The sequence below is a fragment of the Choloepus didactylus genome, chromosome 3 (assembly GCF_015220235.1).
Source record: "Choloepus didactylus isolate mChoDid1 chromosome 3, mChoDid1.pri, whole genome shotgun sequence".
Classification (NCBI taxonomy): Eukaryota; Metazoa; Chordata; class Mammalia; order Pilosa; family Megalonychidae; genus Choloepus; species Choloepus didactylus.
The window spans coordinates 98447313-98466393 of record NC_051309.1 but is presented as its reverse complement, the minus strand read 5'-3'; the positions used below and the strand labels follow the sequence as shown (position 1 = coordinate 98466393).

Here is a 19081-nt window from a genome sequence, read left to right as displayed (position 1 = left end):
AGAGAATTGCCTCAAAGTGAGTTGGAGGACAGAGAGTAGACACAAGATCAAATAACTTGTCCTCAACTGGATGGATAGAAAGAGACTTGGAGATTGACATCCAAACAGGTAAAAGGAGGGCAGTGACATTCTACAGAGAAGGGAAGCAGTGTGTTCTCATTGTATGTTTACAGGAATTGAACACATTAATCAGCTCAGCCAATAATTAGCCATTTGTATAGTTTAGACTGAGTTGTTTGTTCCACATGAAAATACAAATCAAACAGAAACAAAATTTAAAATAACAAAAATGTTTATTTTCTTCTGTATATTTTTTGAGGTACCAGTTAGCTTCTATGTGTAATTAAGAAGCGAAACTTAAGCAAAGAGTTTTCCTCATTTATATCTAAATAGTTCTCTGATTAAAGGAAGTTGAATCAGTTCAACCTCCTGGAGTAGTATTTTCCTTTTACATTAATTGACAAAGATAAAGGGCAAGAAATAGTTGCACAATCAGTGGCATATACAAATAAATACAAGAATGCAAAACAAACAAACAAAAATCCCTGCAGCTTTGTGTAAGACTATATTTTACAAAAAAAGATATAAGGGAACAATGTATCATAATTTGGTTTTGTTTTTTTCAAAGGACCACATGCCCAATGTTTTACTAATTCTAAAAATAACATATGTTCCTTGTGGAAAAGAAAAATCCAAGTTTTTATTGATTGGAAAGTAAAAGTCTTTCTACTATACCCTCTTCTGATCTTCTCCTCTTTGTAAAATCCATTTTAAAATTACAAAATGTTATTTATATCAAAATTATTCTTTGGATTTTGAAAAAGACTCAAAAGCAAGGCAAATATTTTGACTTTTCAGAAGAACCCTAAAATCAGAATCTATATTCCTTTTACTTTGCTATGCACACCAATGAAAATCTATTGTCATGATCTACATCTAATCTCCATCAATTCTCTGTCTTGCAGGCTCTGCCTTCAGATCACTGAAATTATATCCATTACCCTCTAAATACCCTTACCTAATTTTCCCACTTAGAGACCTACACAGATTCTGGAAGGTAGTGTTCTTTTCATTGCAGTAGATCTAATAAACATAGATTTGCTTGTTTACCAGTTTTGTAAATTGTGGTCTTTTGTGTGTTAATGGTCAGAAGTTCTGGAGATCCAGTTGAGATCCAACAGAAACCCTCTCACTGCCTGAATCAAACCCCTCTACTTGAAACAACATATTCCTCTGAGGCCTCCTAACCTCCCACACAGATGTCTCTACAATACAATAGCAAAATAAGTCCTGCATTGTGTCTAAACACCAATTTCTTTAAGTCAATCTCCCAAATGCTTAAGTTTTATCTCCTAGAATAGGAATGCGTTTTAGTACTCCTTTGATTATCTAATCAAATTTAAAAACTCTTAGCCTTGGTGAGAACCTGTTTTTTTATTTACAACATTACTATTTGTCTTTTTGTGGTACTCTGTTTTGAGTCAATAAGAAGTCTAACTCCAAGGACTTTTGAGTTCAGAAGGTCCATCAGACTGGCATTCTTTAGACAAACTTTACCTTGGTTACCTTTTCAAAACTTAATTTGGACTTTCCTCAATCTTGTCTTTGCTCCATTTAGTTTCATTTTGCTTGGAGTTGAAGGGTTTGCTGGGTCCCCAAATGGTAACAACTGGTCTTTGGCAAGGTCCATTAGATGGCAGATTGCCCAAGCAAAATTTTGTGGGGTTCTTCTCAGTCTATTTGACCCTCCAGGTTCAACTTTTGCTTTATATTTTACTTTAGATTTTAATTCATGTGCGTATTTCTCTAACTGGCATAATTCCACCAAGTACAAACTGAAATTGTTGTGTCCATTTTTGGGGAACTTTGGCATGAATATGATTGTTGGATGGTTGCTTGATGGAATTGACAGGAGTTCAAAGTATTATTTAAACTTGCTGTAAATATTTTTTCACTAGGGTCTCTGTGTATGTGTGTATGCAAGTATGTAATGGGTTTTCTTTATCTAAAGCTTCTTTTATCCTAGCATAATGATGATTTCATATGTCTGAAGTGGTTCCCTCTCCCTTCCCTTTCTCTGCTTCTTTTTTTCTCATTTCTCTTGGGAAATATTATTCTGTCTCTACATTCATACTTGAGGAATAACTAATCTAGAAAACCAAAGGAAACAGAAAAAACTTAAAATGTTACAAAAAAAAAAAAAATCTCAGAACCAACTGCCTTTCAGAGTCCTGCCTGGAATTTTCAGTGATTCCTTGGTATAAGTTAGACAGGTATACAGTAAAATCTCCCAATACCAGGACACTCAAACTGTCTTTGACATGGGAAAGGTGATATGAATAGTAATAATAGTAAATATTGTTCTTTATTGAGTGTTTCTTCTGTACTAGGCCCTGTTCAATGAGCTTTGAACACATTAGCTCCTTCTTTTAACATCTCAACAGACTTTTGAAATAGGAACAATTATTACTGACTTGTTAAAAGTAATTCTTTCGATGAAAAATTGATTTACAAGCACAAAGAGCTTTCACTTCCTTTATTGCCTGTCAATTCCAAGAAGGGAAAAATAAACAGGGATTCTTCATTTTTTACTGAGTCCTTAAAAGGTCCCTTGATCTCAAATTCGTACTGTAAATCAGATACATCTGAGTGGCAAACTATAATCACTGAACCCCTGAAAAATTCTAGTTATAAAAGGAAGAATTACTTTTACTCAGCTTTTGTATGTTAAAAAATAATATAATGTAAACCAATATATATTTCCCCCAAAATACTGTCACCACTGAGGTTATAAAAGAATCTCTTATTGCACAAAACTCTACAGCAAATAAGAAGGGTATAGCAAAAGTTGAACACAAGTGGAAAGATTCAATGCATCTTATTCTGAGATTGGACAATAAAGAAAGTATGCAAAGGAAACTAAGTTTTGCAGGAAAATTATTGAAGACAACTGGTAATCATGATCCGTTTCTTGTGGCAGATTTTTTACTCACTGCAAAAAACTATAAAAGAGGAATGGTTATCTACTGAGACCTCAAAATTATATAAGATACTAGATTTTAAGAGAACAATAGCATTTCAACATTCTTAGCTAGCTCATTTCCAAGAATGATTTGGTTTCTTCATTTTTAGTTCTATTCTTAGAAATCACATATTTTTTCCTTTATCCCTTTAAAATACAATTCTCTCCAATGGTAGGTTGGACTTAGGAAATGTAAGATTGAATTTTCTTAACTCCAGAAATAAACCAGTCCTAAAATAGTTTGCTTATTAATTCTAATTATGTCATAAATGGAAAGAAAACAAAATGGCTCATTTTTATTTTGTTCTACTTGTGCTAATATTCCAGGTAGATTTAAAATTACTTTGAGACCCAGAATATCATTATCTCATTCTATGCACTGCCTCCCTTTTTTGCCAAGATTTAAAAATGATTTCCAATTACATGGGTTAATACACATTCTCAGGGGTTACACAATGCAAAGCACAACTAACTGTATTAGCAAAGGCATAAAATCAACTATTTATCAGAATAAAATAATTACTTTCTTTAGGGTATTATAGGTTCAGGTGAAACTTTACAAAAACAGAAAATCTTGAAGTATAATGCATTTAAATGTAAAGTATGGTTGGGAAAATTAGTATTTAACTAAATATTTGATTTTTAATCCATCCTTTTCTAATGTCTCTGTATAATAACTTTTCTTCAAGACTTAGAGACTCAAATCACTCATAATTTCCTATTTATGGTTTTGAGCAAAGAAAATAAAAGTGTGGAACACTGTCATCCAGTAGAGAAAGTTAGTGAAGCATTCTGGACTACAAAACAGATAACAGGTTGCAAGTCATGCTTCATGATTTTCCTGAGAATGACACATTCATAAATCAACTTGTTAAAACATTTGGAAGGTCCAATTTTAACAAATATGTCTATCAGAACCTCTTTGTACTTGTAATACCATAAGTAAAATGGTATTTTTGATACCATTGTCATGGCCATATATTACCAAATAAAAATTGTTCAAAGCTAGAACAGAAAATTTTTCTAGTAAAGGCATGGAGTATGTCTATGATGGTTTCTGGTCATATTTCTAAAGAATGCTTCTAAAAAATATCTACAGTATTAATTTCCTTTCAGTTAAGAAGCATATTTATAAACGTTTTGAGAACATAGAACTATTTATTTAAATCTTCAAGTGTATCAATAGCAATTTTGTCTTTAAAATTCCTGATAAAAAATGGAAAAATTATTTGTGCTTATTTTATGTATTATGTTGACACACCTAAGCTCTGCAAATTATATAAAAGTGGCCCTTGGGCATTCCACATTGCACTTTATTTCTGTAGCCTCTATGGTCCCAGAATCTCTGACCTCCAACAACACAGCCACAGTCCACATGTCCCATTCACCATTTTCTCTCACATTAGTGTGACACATTTAGAAGAATATCTGAAACTAAATGTTTAACTCTGATTTAGATATCCAACCATAATAATTAGTTCTCTTCACCCAGGATAAAAGATCACATATCATGTGTATTTAAACCTATGATACAATTTCTTCAGAATAATGGCTCTTGGTCATTTTTGAGGCAGGGTAGAAGTAGATACATACTGCCACCTAAAATTATTATATATGGAAAATTATTATATGTGCATATGTACGCACACTCACATGCACACACATCCATGACTGTTCATAACTAGACAAGGAATTTTAACAAGTAAGTTAAAAAAAAAAACTATACAATGGCAAATATACTACTACTTAAAATAACTAAGGTATATAATCCTAAAAAAAAAAAAGCCTGACTGTTCATAACTTGTTTTTATGCACATTTAACAATAAAATAAAATAAAAGCCCTATATGGGAGAAGTTCTTTAAAGAACAAAATATAATTATTTACCCCTGAGGGTTTTCTATGAGTTGTAAGATCCCACTGGAGGCTAAACCTTTGTTTACAATCAGTTAGAATATATGTTAAATAATCGCATTGTTTATAACTTTCCCCAATCTCCCTTTTTAAACAAGCTTATTATTATCTTTGATCAGCCTCCCTCAATTTATACACAGAGTACGCATGTATAAATAAGCAAAATACTAATGTAATTGGAGTTTTTATGCAACTAATATCTAGTTACAAATATTTCACAATAATGTAAGTTATCTAGCTGCTATCCATCTCTGTTTCCTTCAAAAATTAATTTACATTTTAATCACTTCTTCTTAATTTGTATTTTTATACAACAGGTAGTGTACAAATCTTGCCTTCCTGTCTAGCAATTACCTTTTAATAGTATTTACCACTTAGCCAAATAGCATATCACTGCCTTCTTTAATTTTTTGTGCATATTCTAACTAATGTCATTACTTCAAATAAGTAAATGAAACATTTTTAATGACACTCCTTAAACCTTCTTATAAATATTTGTTTATAGGCCATTAGTATTGTATCTATCAATCCCTACTGGGAATATGTGTCATTTGAACCAAACAAATTAATTCATCTTAAGAAATAATCATTGTCATTAAGTCTTTACCCATCATAATAGCATTAAGATGAGAAATTCTAAGAAAATGTTTTGAGTAAGGTTTTTCTAAATAATCTACACATTTGAATATAACATACTCAGAGGTAGATTGTCCATCTTTGTGCATATATGATGGTGCACAGCAAATAGGAATCAGAGAGGTATAGCTGTCACATTTCTTCAGCAAGAGAAGAGGCTTGTAACATAGTAATTACACTCTTTTTTACAGATCATCTACCACTAAGACTTGACAAAACCGTTTTTACAACATATTTCACCTAATTATCAAAGACTCCTCTAGGGTTTCTTACCGTAGAACATACCACACTTCATAATCACGGGGGAAACTAAAATCAGCAGTTTGGTTGAACAGATGTATGCCCTAGTAACTCCGTGCTGAACTGAGGGAAGTGAAGTTGTTGTTTTGAGTTTTTATATTCACCCTTTTCTTCCTATTCATGGAATGGGGATGTCAAATGGAGAAGACATTACCAACTATGATTAACTTGAAATTATTCCACTAATCTTAAAGTGAAGGCCCAAATCAAAGTTCTCACCATCTATGTAGATGTATATGTTAAATAGTGGGTCATTAAAAGTTTGACTGACATACAAATCATAAAATAGTTTCAAATTGTATATTTTTAAACTATGAAATATAATATCAACATGTTCCCTACCCATAAATGCTTTTATAATAAAGATAGAACAGAGGAAATAAAAAAATAAGCAATAAAATTTAACTATAACTCCATTTTCAGTTAGAAAAAATGAAAAAAAGTAGTCATTAGGCTTACAAAACCAACATGGAAAACTACAAAATTTCAATAACATATATGAAGAATTTTGCCACCATTTAGCAATGCCAATATATGGATGTACAGACTTCAGATTTCCTTCTGTGGACACATAGTTGCTGTTGGACTAAGATGCAGCAGTGAAAAGTTGAGTAACTCCAACTGTCTGTCCCTAAAGACATTAAATCATTGGAGATAAATTGTACTGCTTGGGTGTGAACTTTCACTTAGGAGGTGATGAGTTAAGTACTTCCTCTCAGTGTATCCATTTTGGTCACATCCTAGCAAAAGCAGTTACCCTCACAAAACTGTAATAGACTTTGAGTTCTTTCTTACGACTGCTTATTTTTTTCCCCACTCTGTCATACTAACGACCATGTCCTTATTATTTTGCTCTCCTATGAAATGAAAAGTATCTAACAATTTATTTATGGTACATTCTCTCCAGCTCTTCTGCCAATGTGAGCCAACTATTTCATTTCCCTCAAATGGAATAGATTTTTCTATATGGAAAATAGCAGACAAAAGGGAAAGCTGTCTTAAATGACAAGTTTACTAAGAACTAAAATACCAAATTCTAAAAACACACAACTGGAAATTAAAACAATAAGGAAGGGGGCAAACACTACTTAGGTAATATGGCATTGTTTGGTACTATTAAAAGTTTCCTCTCCTTTTAAACCTTCTATAATAGATAATAATTAAAGAAAGTACTAAAATCCCTAGCCTTCCCAGATCAACTTCACACTATAATAATGCATACCAGCCAAGTAGCATATGCCAATGGTTTTTGGACTGAAGAATCCCAAATGTTATCAAATATTTGCAGTGTTAGAATTTTGCTAATTTCTCAATATATTATTTTAAATATTGCATTATAATGTGTGCTTAAAATGTTTTTCCCTCCCCCCTGGAGGGCTCTGCTGCTGTAGAAATCCATTTTAACAGAAACAGTGCTTGTCTGGCTAGAGAAATAATATTTTCTTCAGCTTCAGAGGAACAAGCACAAAGAATATATTTAAATAAACATGTAAAATGTGCTTTGGCCAGAGTGAATGAGAGTACACATACACAAAATTCCTTCTCAACACATCCCCATTCCATTATCATCATCACAGAACCATCACCACCACCGTCACCATCACCGTCATCATCAACACCATCATCAGCCACTACCACCAACCACATCACTGCAACACTGTGACCTTCCCTTCTCCTCTTTCCTGTCCCTCTCCCTGAGACGTCCTTACCTCTCTCACACCCTGTACTGCCTCCAGTCTTTTCAGATTCAAACCCTGTAAGAGAGAAAAAAATATCTATTATTGTTGGCAAAGAAGTAGTAACCAATAACTAGAACTAGTGCAACAATTTAAGGGAAATAGGTCATTTAACAATGAAGATCTGAATATAGATACATGTGTAACACACATGTCAATATATACCTGAATAAGTCTTAAAAGGTGGTACCAGAGTATTGCTTGCTAAACAATAAGACCGTAAGTAAAAATACAATTTAAAATATCTATTTTCCTTTAAGCAATGGTTGCCTGCCCTTTGGTGAAATCACAATCTAAAAGATGGCATTTAAATTTGAAGTAGTATATGCAATGTAAGAATGGTAAGCTTCTAACATTCTCACTGTCCTGGCACACATCTTGGGGCCAAAATATTAGGTAATATTGATAAAAGAAGCAGCAGCCCTTGTAGCACTAGTGATCATCTAGTAAATAATCAAGATTTTGTTTCCCGAAAGGACTTTCTCCCTCTTCCATTATTTTAACTAGAGGTGAAGGAATCACTTTAAGTCCCCAATAAACACTATGCTTAATTAAAAGGAAAAAGAGTTTATCTTTTTCCTGGCAAGTCTATTGCAAAATGTGCTGTCACCTAAGGTTGAGAACCAAAGAGTTGTCAGGATTTATAAGCATATATATTAATTCACTGGAAATATTGCTATTTAGAGGACAATATAATGGAAGACATTTATTCCCCTTCTTAATCAAATGGAAGTTTCAATTCCTGTTATTTTCCCTCTAGTAGCTTTGTTTATTAAGGGGCAGAAGTGGTGGTGAAAATTCCAGAAAAGAAAAAAAAAGTGATCTCAGAGTGCCTAATTATTCCATTTTACCTTCCTTCTTTTTTTCTTACCTCCTCTTCTCTTTCTTTCCCTCCATTCCTTTAATTATTTTATAATATATGGTTATTGAATACTTGCTCTGGATATCAAAATAATTAACAGTTCCCCAAATTTAAGATATCATTGATGAGACACGAAAGCAAATGTGGAAACCCTGATCACTATAATGGAGTAAAAAGGCTCCATCCCCACACAGAAGTTTTGAACAACCAGTAAGAACTTGCAGAAACATCTTTCTAAAAGCTCCAGAAAGCAGTTAAAGAATTGCAGAACTGCAGTGCCAGGGCATGTGCCAAATAAAGAAAGACTGCTTAAAAGCTGTAGTATCTCGTGGTGCCCGGTTTCTGCTGTCCCTGAGCCACCCCTCGCTGGCTCAGCACAGAGCCGGCTCACACGTTCAGTGTGGATTCCTTGTCCTGGTTCCAGAGGGAGAAGAATAACTCCCAAGCACATCCTGGGAGGATGAATGCGTGGCCCAGTCATTCTGGTGTTGGCCTGAGAGGCTCGCTATCCCAGAACCTGCATGTAGAAGGCAGCTCACAGAGCGCTCCTATAGAACTCTGTGGGAGAGCAGTCAAGTGGATGATGAGGGTAAGGTATGACTGGTTGTAGAACATACAGAGCAGTGCCCAGGATCCTGAGGAAACTTTCTAGGGAAGAGGGGGTATTCAGAACTGTGAAAATATGGGAATTCCTAGGGACAAATCTTCCTTTAACATTAATGAACATGGTTTAAATATCTTTTGTGATTCCCTTTTATCTTTTTTTATCTATTGTTTTGGGAAACATCTTTTTTTTTCTTATACTACATTGAAATTAGAAGTCTTAGGAGAGATTTGGAGGGCAAATGCCTGGAAATTTTACAGTCATCAGGACTTGTGATAAACTCTATCCAAAGACAAAGAACAGTCAAATGTCAAAAATTAGCAATCATTTTTTCTTTTCTTTTCTCTAAAAATTCATCGTACTAGATTATCTTTGAATATTTATACCATGATTTCTGCAATCCAATCTAATTCTTAAATAGGAAGTTAAAGACGCTGTTTCAGAAAACAATTCATTGGAATCTTTGGATTTCTTTCTTGCCCACCTTTACGAAAACCAAGATATGTCATTATTTTCAGGGACATTTCCATTTCTCACTGCTAAAGTTTTGACTTTTTACAAATGGAAAACCCACCCCCCCCTGCCCTGTATTCTCCTAAGTAATCTTGTAACCATACCAAAGGATACTTTAAAATGTGTACATATGTATATAACAAAAATAGTTTACATTTCCTGAATTATTACTAGGTGACAGGTACTTTGCTTAGCACTTTCTGTTGCATTTTATTTTTCTCACAATTATACTATATTGTAGATCCCATTATGAACCTCCATTTTTGTCACAGTATAATTGAGGCCAAGAGAGGTTAATTAAGTTTTCTAAAAAGACACAGTTGGAAGGAGGTAGAATTGAGTCTTGAACCCAGACTATCAGACTACAATCTTCTTTTGCAACCACTACACATACTGCCTCCAGAATTAACTATTTTTTTAAATTTCTGTTGGGATGGATAATCTGAATTAGATAAATATCCATTTAATAAATGAATGGATGAATAACCCATTAAATGTATAAGCCTATTTTCAGAGTTATTTTAAAATTCATAGGATCAACCTAAAACATGTCATTTTTACCTATTGAATAAGTAACTATAAGATAATAGTTCTTGGTTTGTACTTACTTAGGATTTGGAAATAACTGTGAAAAAAGTTAAAGTTAATGATATCAGACTCCAGAGTTACTGATTCCTTGGAAAGAAATGTAAAATTCAATTGAAATATTTCCTGAGGCAGACAAAGATTAAAAGAAAATTAATGCTACTGTGTGGGCACAAATAACATTTCATAGAGTTTGTCTGTGATTATCATTGCTCTAAGCCAAATAAAATATTAAACTAGTATAACATTTCCATGCTCCCAGTTTTCCAGCAGTTTTCATCTTGGTATAGTTCATAAATTAATTCCTTCTTGTCCAGGGACTTGGGTCCTTATATTTTACGAGCTTTGATACAATGAAGTCCATCCTGAAACAACTATTTCCAGTGTTCTGATGTTCATAGCTGGATGGTCATGTGTGATGAAGGTGTCATTTTTCCATTTAAGATATAAGACTAATTAACAACATAGAACTTCTACTGAGACTTTATGTAAATATTATACCTGACAACATGTCATTGTGAATCTAATTCTTAAATAGGAAGTTAAAGATGCTGTTTCAGAAAACAAGTAACCCTAAATAATGTCAGTGAAAGATGTATTGCTTTTCTGTTCTTTCATGATGGGAAACAGGAGTCCAACTGTGTTTAATCATGTAAGGCTAAGATTAACACTTAATTTGCAGGATATGGCATCATAAAAGGCAACTATTTGACTATTTGAAAAAATAATTCTTAGTGATATCAGGCTGAATGAATCATTAGTCTGTCTAGTAAGCTGCTTTTTGTTCTTTTCATGGAACATAAAAAGAGAGGATTTACTGAAGTAGTTCAAGAGAGAGGATTAATAGCTAGAATATGGTTATCTATCAATCTATCTGTATGCCGATCCTCTGACCTCATCTCTTTCTGCATCACACTCCCATCTCTCCTTTACAACATTCTGGATCTTTTGCTATTCCTTGAACATACGAGGCATTTTTTATCATAGGTCTCTGGACTGGAGCACTCTACACCCAGATAGCTATCTACATAGCCAACTTCTAGACCTTCTCAAGTTTTTGTTTACATCACAACTTCTCAGTAAGGCCTACTCTTAAATCACCTTATTTAATACTGTGATCTACTCCTATATTGCCTCCAGGCACACTTAGAATCTTTTAACGTACTATAAATATATTATTATTGTGTATTATTTGACTTCCCATTTTAGAATATAGTGCTACAAAGGCAGAGATCTTTGCTGTTTTCTAATGTGTCCCATCCCCAAACAGTATTAGTGCAGGATAAGTGCTAAATAAGTATTTAAATATTTGTTAAATGGTATTTGTTAAATGAATGGAATATTTATTTTTTCATTCATCTATGTATTTGTACTATATTAATTTATATTTGTAAGTACACAAACGGAATTGGTTTTTACGATGCATCAGATAAATTCATTTATTCCTGCTGAAGTTAAAGGAACAAGATAAAAAAATTTCATTTAAAATTTTAAGTTTCTTTTTTTTTATCACAGTATATCTGTTTATTATACCAAAGAAGTATGTCATCATATTTTTCTATGAATGTCTAGGCAGTAAGTGATGCCAAAGACTTTATAAAAAAAAAAAAAATTGTTGATTTCAGGCTATGCCTTCAAACATAATTCTCAGTGATCCAGTGTGAGCTGTAACTACAATAGGGCAAACTCAGTCTGCTGAGTGCTCTGTCTTTGGAGGCTGACCTTAACCATATGCTATAACTACCTTAAAAAAAAAAAAAAAAAAGAAATGGTGATGGTTGAGGGCAGGGGAAAAAAATCACTGCTCACCCCATTGAGTGGAACCTTTCTCTAACCTCCCTTCTTTCTGGATGGTTTAGAAATATAAACTAAATGCAATTAAAATAAATAGATAAATTAAGCAGGAATATATCACAATACCTGGAGTAAGTCTTTACTTTTATCACAATTAAATCTTTTTTAAAAAGTTTTCATTTAGAGATTCATAATCTGTATTATGAAATGGAAACAACAACCATTTGTTAAATGGTAAAATTATATACAATTTACACAACAAATTCTAAATGACAGATGTTTCTGACACATACTGTCAATTCCTTCTTGTTGAACAGGATATCTTTATGAAAATCCAAGAGAGGCCAGAAAAATGCTTGTTTTATGTTTTGTTTTGTTTTGTTTTTCCCCTTCCATTGCTTGATTGGTCCAAATTCTGTTCATTCTTTCCCATGTGTCCCAAATTCATCTCATGCTGCTCTACATTAAGATATATTTTCTTTCATCAGGGTCATTATCATTATTTGTAGAAGTAGCAACACTTTAAGCAATGAGTTCCCTTTAAGTAATGAGTCCTTATGAATTATATTGCTAAACAGGCTTCTGCAATATGCCTGTTGCTACTTGTTACTTATTATCCAGATTGGGGGTCTCTTTCCACTCATTAGGTGCATCTCTTGATGTTTGCCTTTGTTGTGTTTTAGCTACTGGTTCTCTGGACAGCGCTCCTTGTACGTTTGCATTTTGCACCTACTGTGTGGGTTACATGTGCATGAACATTGAGTTAAGCCAGACTCTTGTTCTAGACTATGGGGATATAACCATGTATAGAACACAGAAAAATCCCTACCCTCATGGAGCTGGTAATCGTGATTGTAGTTACATTATTTTGTCCTTATATATTTCTATGTGAGCATGCACATATACATAATATCATTTCGTGCTATTGTACTAAGCAATGGTGCATTGGACTCCTGCTTTCATTTATTTGATAAGATGATATATTTAAATAATTTACTCCTCTAATATCAGATTTTGAAGGCAGAGAGCACTGGCAGGGTTTAACTGATATCCTCCAATGTCATGAACAGGAAGATTTTTAATTATTTTCTTTGATCTTTGTATATCAATATTATTACAAGGACATATATTTAGGCACTTAAAAAAAAAGTCAAGCAAGAAATTATTGTTAATTACTTGCCTTTTAAAGTTTTATATTGATTTGATTACTGTGGCTTGCATACACTTAAGTGAAATAAGTTGTGCCTTTTAATTTATTTATTTTTACTTTTTAGCTAAGCAAACAGATGTTCTAGAAAGCATAACTTAAGACTCCTAACTCCCGAGGACTATGGTGCATGGGCATTTGGGTACATATTTAACCTCATAGGGAAAATACTTATTTTAGCTATTAAACTAACTTCAAATCAAAGAAGCCACCATCCCCTTATTTGCTACTGGTCATATAAAGACTTTCTTCCATGATGATTTAAGTCATAAAAAGCAACTTTCTCCAACTCAGTCTTTTAAGAGTGAACTTTCAGGTACGGTGATGACAATGAAGTTGCCATATTTTTAATGGATGTTTTTCTCAATCTTCCCTGTCTTTCACATTCTTTAGTTGGGTCATTTCTTGTGAAAAGGAATTTCATAGAAGACCTCCCCATACAGTAAACGCCAATATACTAGTTCACTCATACTTGTAGACAGAGATTTGAGTTACAGTATTTAAGCTAGTGAAGTTGGTTTAAGTGAATTGAATATTTTAGGATTTGGAATCGAGGTGACAACCATTGGTCAAATTTGCCAAAAAGATACAAAATTAAGTACTTTGAATATAGTATTTCCACTTCAATTGCCACTTTTCTACAAGATGTGCCTTAAATTACATAACTGATGAATTTTCAAAGATGGCTGATTATCTCCCAAGACTTCATTTGTATCTTTATTTCTAATAATGCTTTGTAGATGATGTTTAGGGTTGCTGCTTATGATAACTAACAAAATGCTAAAATTCTTTTGGGGGCTTCTCACTATTAACTACATTTTTCATCCAAAAATATTTCAAACTTATATCTTTGAAGATCCTCAGTCACCTAGTCTACCACTTTCTCATTCTCCTATTTTCTCCTCTTATAGTTTAGAATCCAAGACATGTGATTACCATTGTGCTGAGGCAAAAAAAAAGTTTCAATTCTTTTGAACCTTTCTTCTTCCATAGTATTTCCCTAGCAAAGATTCAGTCCTGCTTACATCCATCCCTTTAAGCTACAACTGCACCTAGTAACAAACTATATGTTGATAGAGAAAAACAAAGTATCATGTTTAAAATCATGGCTACAAATTTCAAATTTGCTCTCAATATTTCCTCAAAATCTGAATCTATATCCATGGTTATGTTATCATTCCTACTGCAGAAATTTTGCACCAACTTCCCCATCTCATAATGATCTTCAACCAATATTAGTATGATTATAGGGTTATCTCCTTGTCATTCAAATCCCACCTTAAACGTTAATGCATCAGAGGGCTTCTCTGACCACTGAATATAAAATAGACATCAAGTTGCTTACTGTCACATCACTAACTTTGATTTCTACTTAAGACTTACCCCTATAAAATACTTTTTCTTATTTATCTATTACTTTGTGAACTGACTGCTTGATCCCACCAGAATGTAAGATACTTGACAGCAGGCACCACATCTGTATTGTAAAACTTTATATCTCTGTATTTTCTGCATGATTTTTTTGAAAACCTATAACTTCTTTAATTAAAACAAAATAAATTAAAATTAAAAACAAACAAACAGAACTTTATATCCCCAGGACTTAGTATATGGCACATAGTAGGTACTCAACAAATATTTACTGAGTGAACTGGATGAATAAGCCTTTACAATTCTTATAAAATCTATATCTGTTGACCCTTTAAAAAAATTGTATTAGAAGGTACACTAATATTTTGCAATTCAAATTCATTCAGAAAAAAATGTGACTCGAATAAATTAGTTCCTTTCTCTAATCTTGGGAAAATTACCTAACTCTCTGAGACATTTCTTTTTCACTAAAATTAGAAAATTGGACTAGATAGTCTTGAATATATCTTTTAGTTCTAAAACTCAGGGATTTTCTTTTCTCTCAGAAAACTAATATTTTTAAACCTCTCAATTTTTATATTTGAGCTTTGTTATCCAATCCCTTTTAACTCAAGGATTGTATCATTAGTTGTGACTTTTACCTACATCAAACAAGCATTTCAAAGTTTCCTTTTAAAAATCTCCCTAATTATTCAAAGACCTCTCCAAAATATTAAATAAGTAATCAGTGCCAGTACAAGAGTGCATTATTTAACCTTTGAGGTAGATACTTTATATTTTTAATAATTATTACCTTGTAAATTAGCATAGCTTTCAGGATATCCATTCAAAGTTTCCCTTTTTAAATGTAGTATTTATAATGTACAATTATATTATCTAAGTAACTCCACTGAAGACTCAATATTAAACAAATGAATCAGATTGTGTCAAAATCCACTGCTGGAGATCTTACTTTATTAAATGTGTTTATTTCCATCATTATTAATTTCTAGGAAAAGGAAAACAAAACATAAGAATTAAATGTAGTCTCAGACTACAAGTCAGAAAATGAACCAGGGCTTAACTTGCAATCAGACAGATCAATATTTCGTAATGTAATTTAATACCCTCCCAAACAAAAACCCACCTGAAAATAAAATTATCATTTTCATTGCCCTTACAGTGTCTACTCTAATTTAACTGCATTTGCATCATGAATTTCTGGAAATTCAATCCTTCTAGGAAATACATTCACATTAGGAAGAGTGTTATAGCTAGTTTGGGTATATTTTTATTCTTTTCTTATAATTACATAACATCCTTCAAAAGTCAGAATTTGTTAAAATACATGATATTTTATCACTAGATTTTCATTCAAACGAATATAATGATTTGTTAAAGTCTGAAAGAGCTAATTAAATAACTTCTCCTACTACATTTGGCAAGGTTTAGCCAAGATGTACCAGTTGGGAGGATACATTTGGAGATTAAATACAATGTATTAACTCTAATGATATCATGCTCTAATTTACTCAACTTGTGTAGCCATGAAAAGTTGGGCAATGTTCCTTGTGAAATAAGAAACCGACTACAACTTGAAGGTCTAGGGTTATCTTCTATGCTAAAGAACTAGTCTCGGAAAAGGACCTAATGACTGCATACCACTTTGCAGGTTTTCCAACCAGGGGACTGTGCAAAGCTCTGAGACTCCCCAGGGACTCTCCTTTTACCTATCTTGCGCCTCCATCAACAAGGGTGCAGTTTACCTTCAAAAGGAGGAAAGAGACATGTGCCTTGATAAAGTAATGTTTGTGTTAGCATATGCTGTCCTTCTGTTAATAGTCATTTAACTATCCCACTGACCCCTTACCATCATTTCGTCACTTAATCATTCATTCTATAAATACTGTTTTGAATTATTATCTGCCAGGCTTTGTTCTATGCTGTGGGCTAAGACAGAGTAGGTGCTTTTCTCATGCTACTTACATTTAAATATTTTACAAGTATGTCATTTACATAAAGACTTACAGAATGTTAACATTAAAAAACAATTTCAAAAATCACTTAGTCCCTTATTTAGAAACTGAGCCTCGAGATATGGGATAGGACTTGCTCAAGATTACACAGCTAGCTAGTGACGGTACATCCATATGATTCTGGTATTTGTCCTACTTCTCTACATTGCACAAGGATAATTACCTATTCACCTCTGCTTTGTAAAATGTTCCCATCCCTTTCCTATGCTAATTCTTTCGCTATGCTCTGGTTATTCTTTAACCGTGATGTGGATGACCTGGTTAAGAGAGTTACACTTTTCGGTTTGCCCTTTTCTGAGTCACCTTCAATTTCAGGTTCTTTAATTGTTGTCTGACACCATAGGAACAATCTTGGCTGCAAAGGAGGCCAGGTGAATCCCCAAGGTTTACTGCTCTGTGCTTCATTTCTCTTTTGTCGCTAACTGTGAGACCATTTGGCAACAGTTGACTCAGAGCCTTAAGATAATTAGTTCTTCCTCAGAATGTCATGGATGTTAAAAAGGAAGGTGTGCAACATTTGTTTCATAACCCAAATCTATCATTTGTAGAACTTGACCCATTTTGGTGGCTTTTTGATATTTTAAAAAATAATTTATGTGCTTAATGTCCTCAATAAAATTATCTTTATGTGCTTTACTTCTGTGTTATTTCTAATACTGGCCCAAGCACATCTTGTCCCAATGAAAACAAACAAACAAACAAAATTGATGGAAAAAAACAAAAAATACTACAAATGAGGTATAAAATATAAAAAGAATATTAATAAAAATGGATAAATAATGTTTAATACAGTAAATACTCATTTTAGATAATTTCATTTTTAGAGATATAAGTACACTTATATCTATAGCAATTAGAATAAATTGCACTTATTGTCTGAGTATTTTCCTAATATTTTAACACAGTTGTATTAATGTAAGGAAGCCATGTTCATCTAAAAAGATTAATACAGATTTTTTGGTAGGATTGGGTGAAAAATTATTCATAATTACTATACCTATATGTATACCAGATGATAATCTAAGTTTAAGGAAGTTGAAATCTTTCTTAATAAATGGAATACAATTCCTTGAGAAATTTATTTACACATACCAGCACAATCAAATCAGTCTTGTTAAATTTTCTTTACAGTTTTTATTTTATAGTTAATAAGATAAAAATCAGATCTACATGGAAAATTAAAAAGACAAAAACTAGTTGCAGTCACTTTCTTTTCCAACTTAAAATCACACATTCTGGGAAATAATTTGCTGTTTAATAGCCAGTGGGATATTTCCCCTTTTTTGAATAGAAAACAAATCCTGTTGGTATGAAATTCAAGACTGTAACCTTGGCTCAATATGCTCTTCCAATCTCATTTCCAATCACAGTAACATATCATTATTATATTGATTATATAATAATGTATAGCATTGTGTCATATTGTAGTAAACCAATGTACTCAATATTCCCCAATAATCAATATGCTACAATATCCTGTATATTCATAGCTCTTAGTTCCTTATAACAATGCCATTGTCTCATCTCTGTTAAAGAAATCTTTGAGGAATACAGAGCTCAAATGTCACTTGTCCTGGGGGCTTTTTCAATCCCCTTTGTCAAAATTCACATTCCCTTTCCTTACACTCCCTTAAAACTTTAAACACTTATTAAAGCATTTATCAGGATCAGCTCTACATGCTAAACGCCTATGTGCATCCCTCTTCACCACTATGGCCTTAAGTTTTCTCCAAGATGAAAACACTGCTCAGTTCTTGCACAGAACAGCAAACAATTTAATTAACGTGCATTGTCAACCTACGTTTAACCATCTTGTTTTTTACCATCTTTAAAACAGATGAAATTCTGAAGAAAATCTTGAAAACCCTCGTTTAGACTATTAGGATTCTTCTACTAATAACAGAAAAATGCTGTCATTATTTGGTACTCCTTCTCCTATTGTAATTACATATTCTATTTCAAAATTCTCCTGGGCGCCACTGCCCCACATATTGGCACTTGAAAATGCTGGGGAAGTATGCGGGAAAATTAACATAGCAGGTCTAATGTTTCTCTTTAGAAGGCCCTGCATGCAGGACTGGTCTTTAGCTGATGTCTGGAAACTCAGCTGTCAAAAAATTCCCAATGCTGATAAGTTTGTTTTGTTTAATGGAGGCACTGAATTTGCTATATGACTATTTGTATAAACAATGCGATTTATGATGATGCACACCTGCTTTCCTTCTGGGACTCTGAAATGTCTATGATTGTGACTGATCACACAGGCAGAAAGTACCCAACTGAGTCCAACAAAAACCTCTCTAGCGGGCTTTTCTGGGCAGAAACATTGCAGAGATTTTGCTGTATTTTGCTGCTGGAGAAAGGAGCATGTTCTGTGTAGCCCCTCCTGAGAGGAAGAACGTTTAGAAACCTGTGCAGGATTCCTCCAGGCTCTGCCTGATGTGGGTTTTTCTTTTTTCCCCTTGCTGTTCCTGCTGTGTATTCTTTTGCTGTAATAAACTATAGCTTTGAGTATAACAGCTT

The 19081-nt window shown here is 33.2% G+C and overlaps 1 protein-coding gene across 1 annotated transcript in view; it reads right to left on the bottom strand.

The window, feature by feature from the left end:
* CCSER1 (coiled-coil serine rich protein 1) overlaps positions 1-19081 on the bottom strand; it is a 1457654-nt gene that overhangs the window by 400235 nt on the left and 1038338 nt on the right. Inside the window, exon 10 of the mRNA XM_037830258.1 lies at positions 7581-7625. Coding sequence (XP_037686186.1) covers positions 7581-7625 — 45 coding nt within the window. The remainder of the gene's footprint in view (positions 1-7580; positions 7626-19081) is intronic.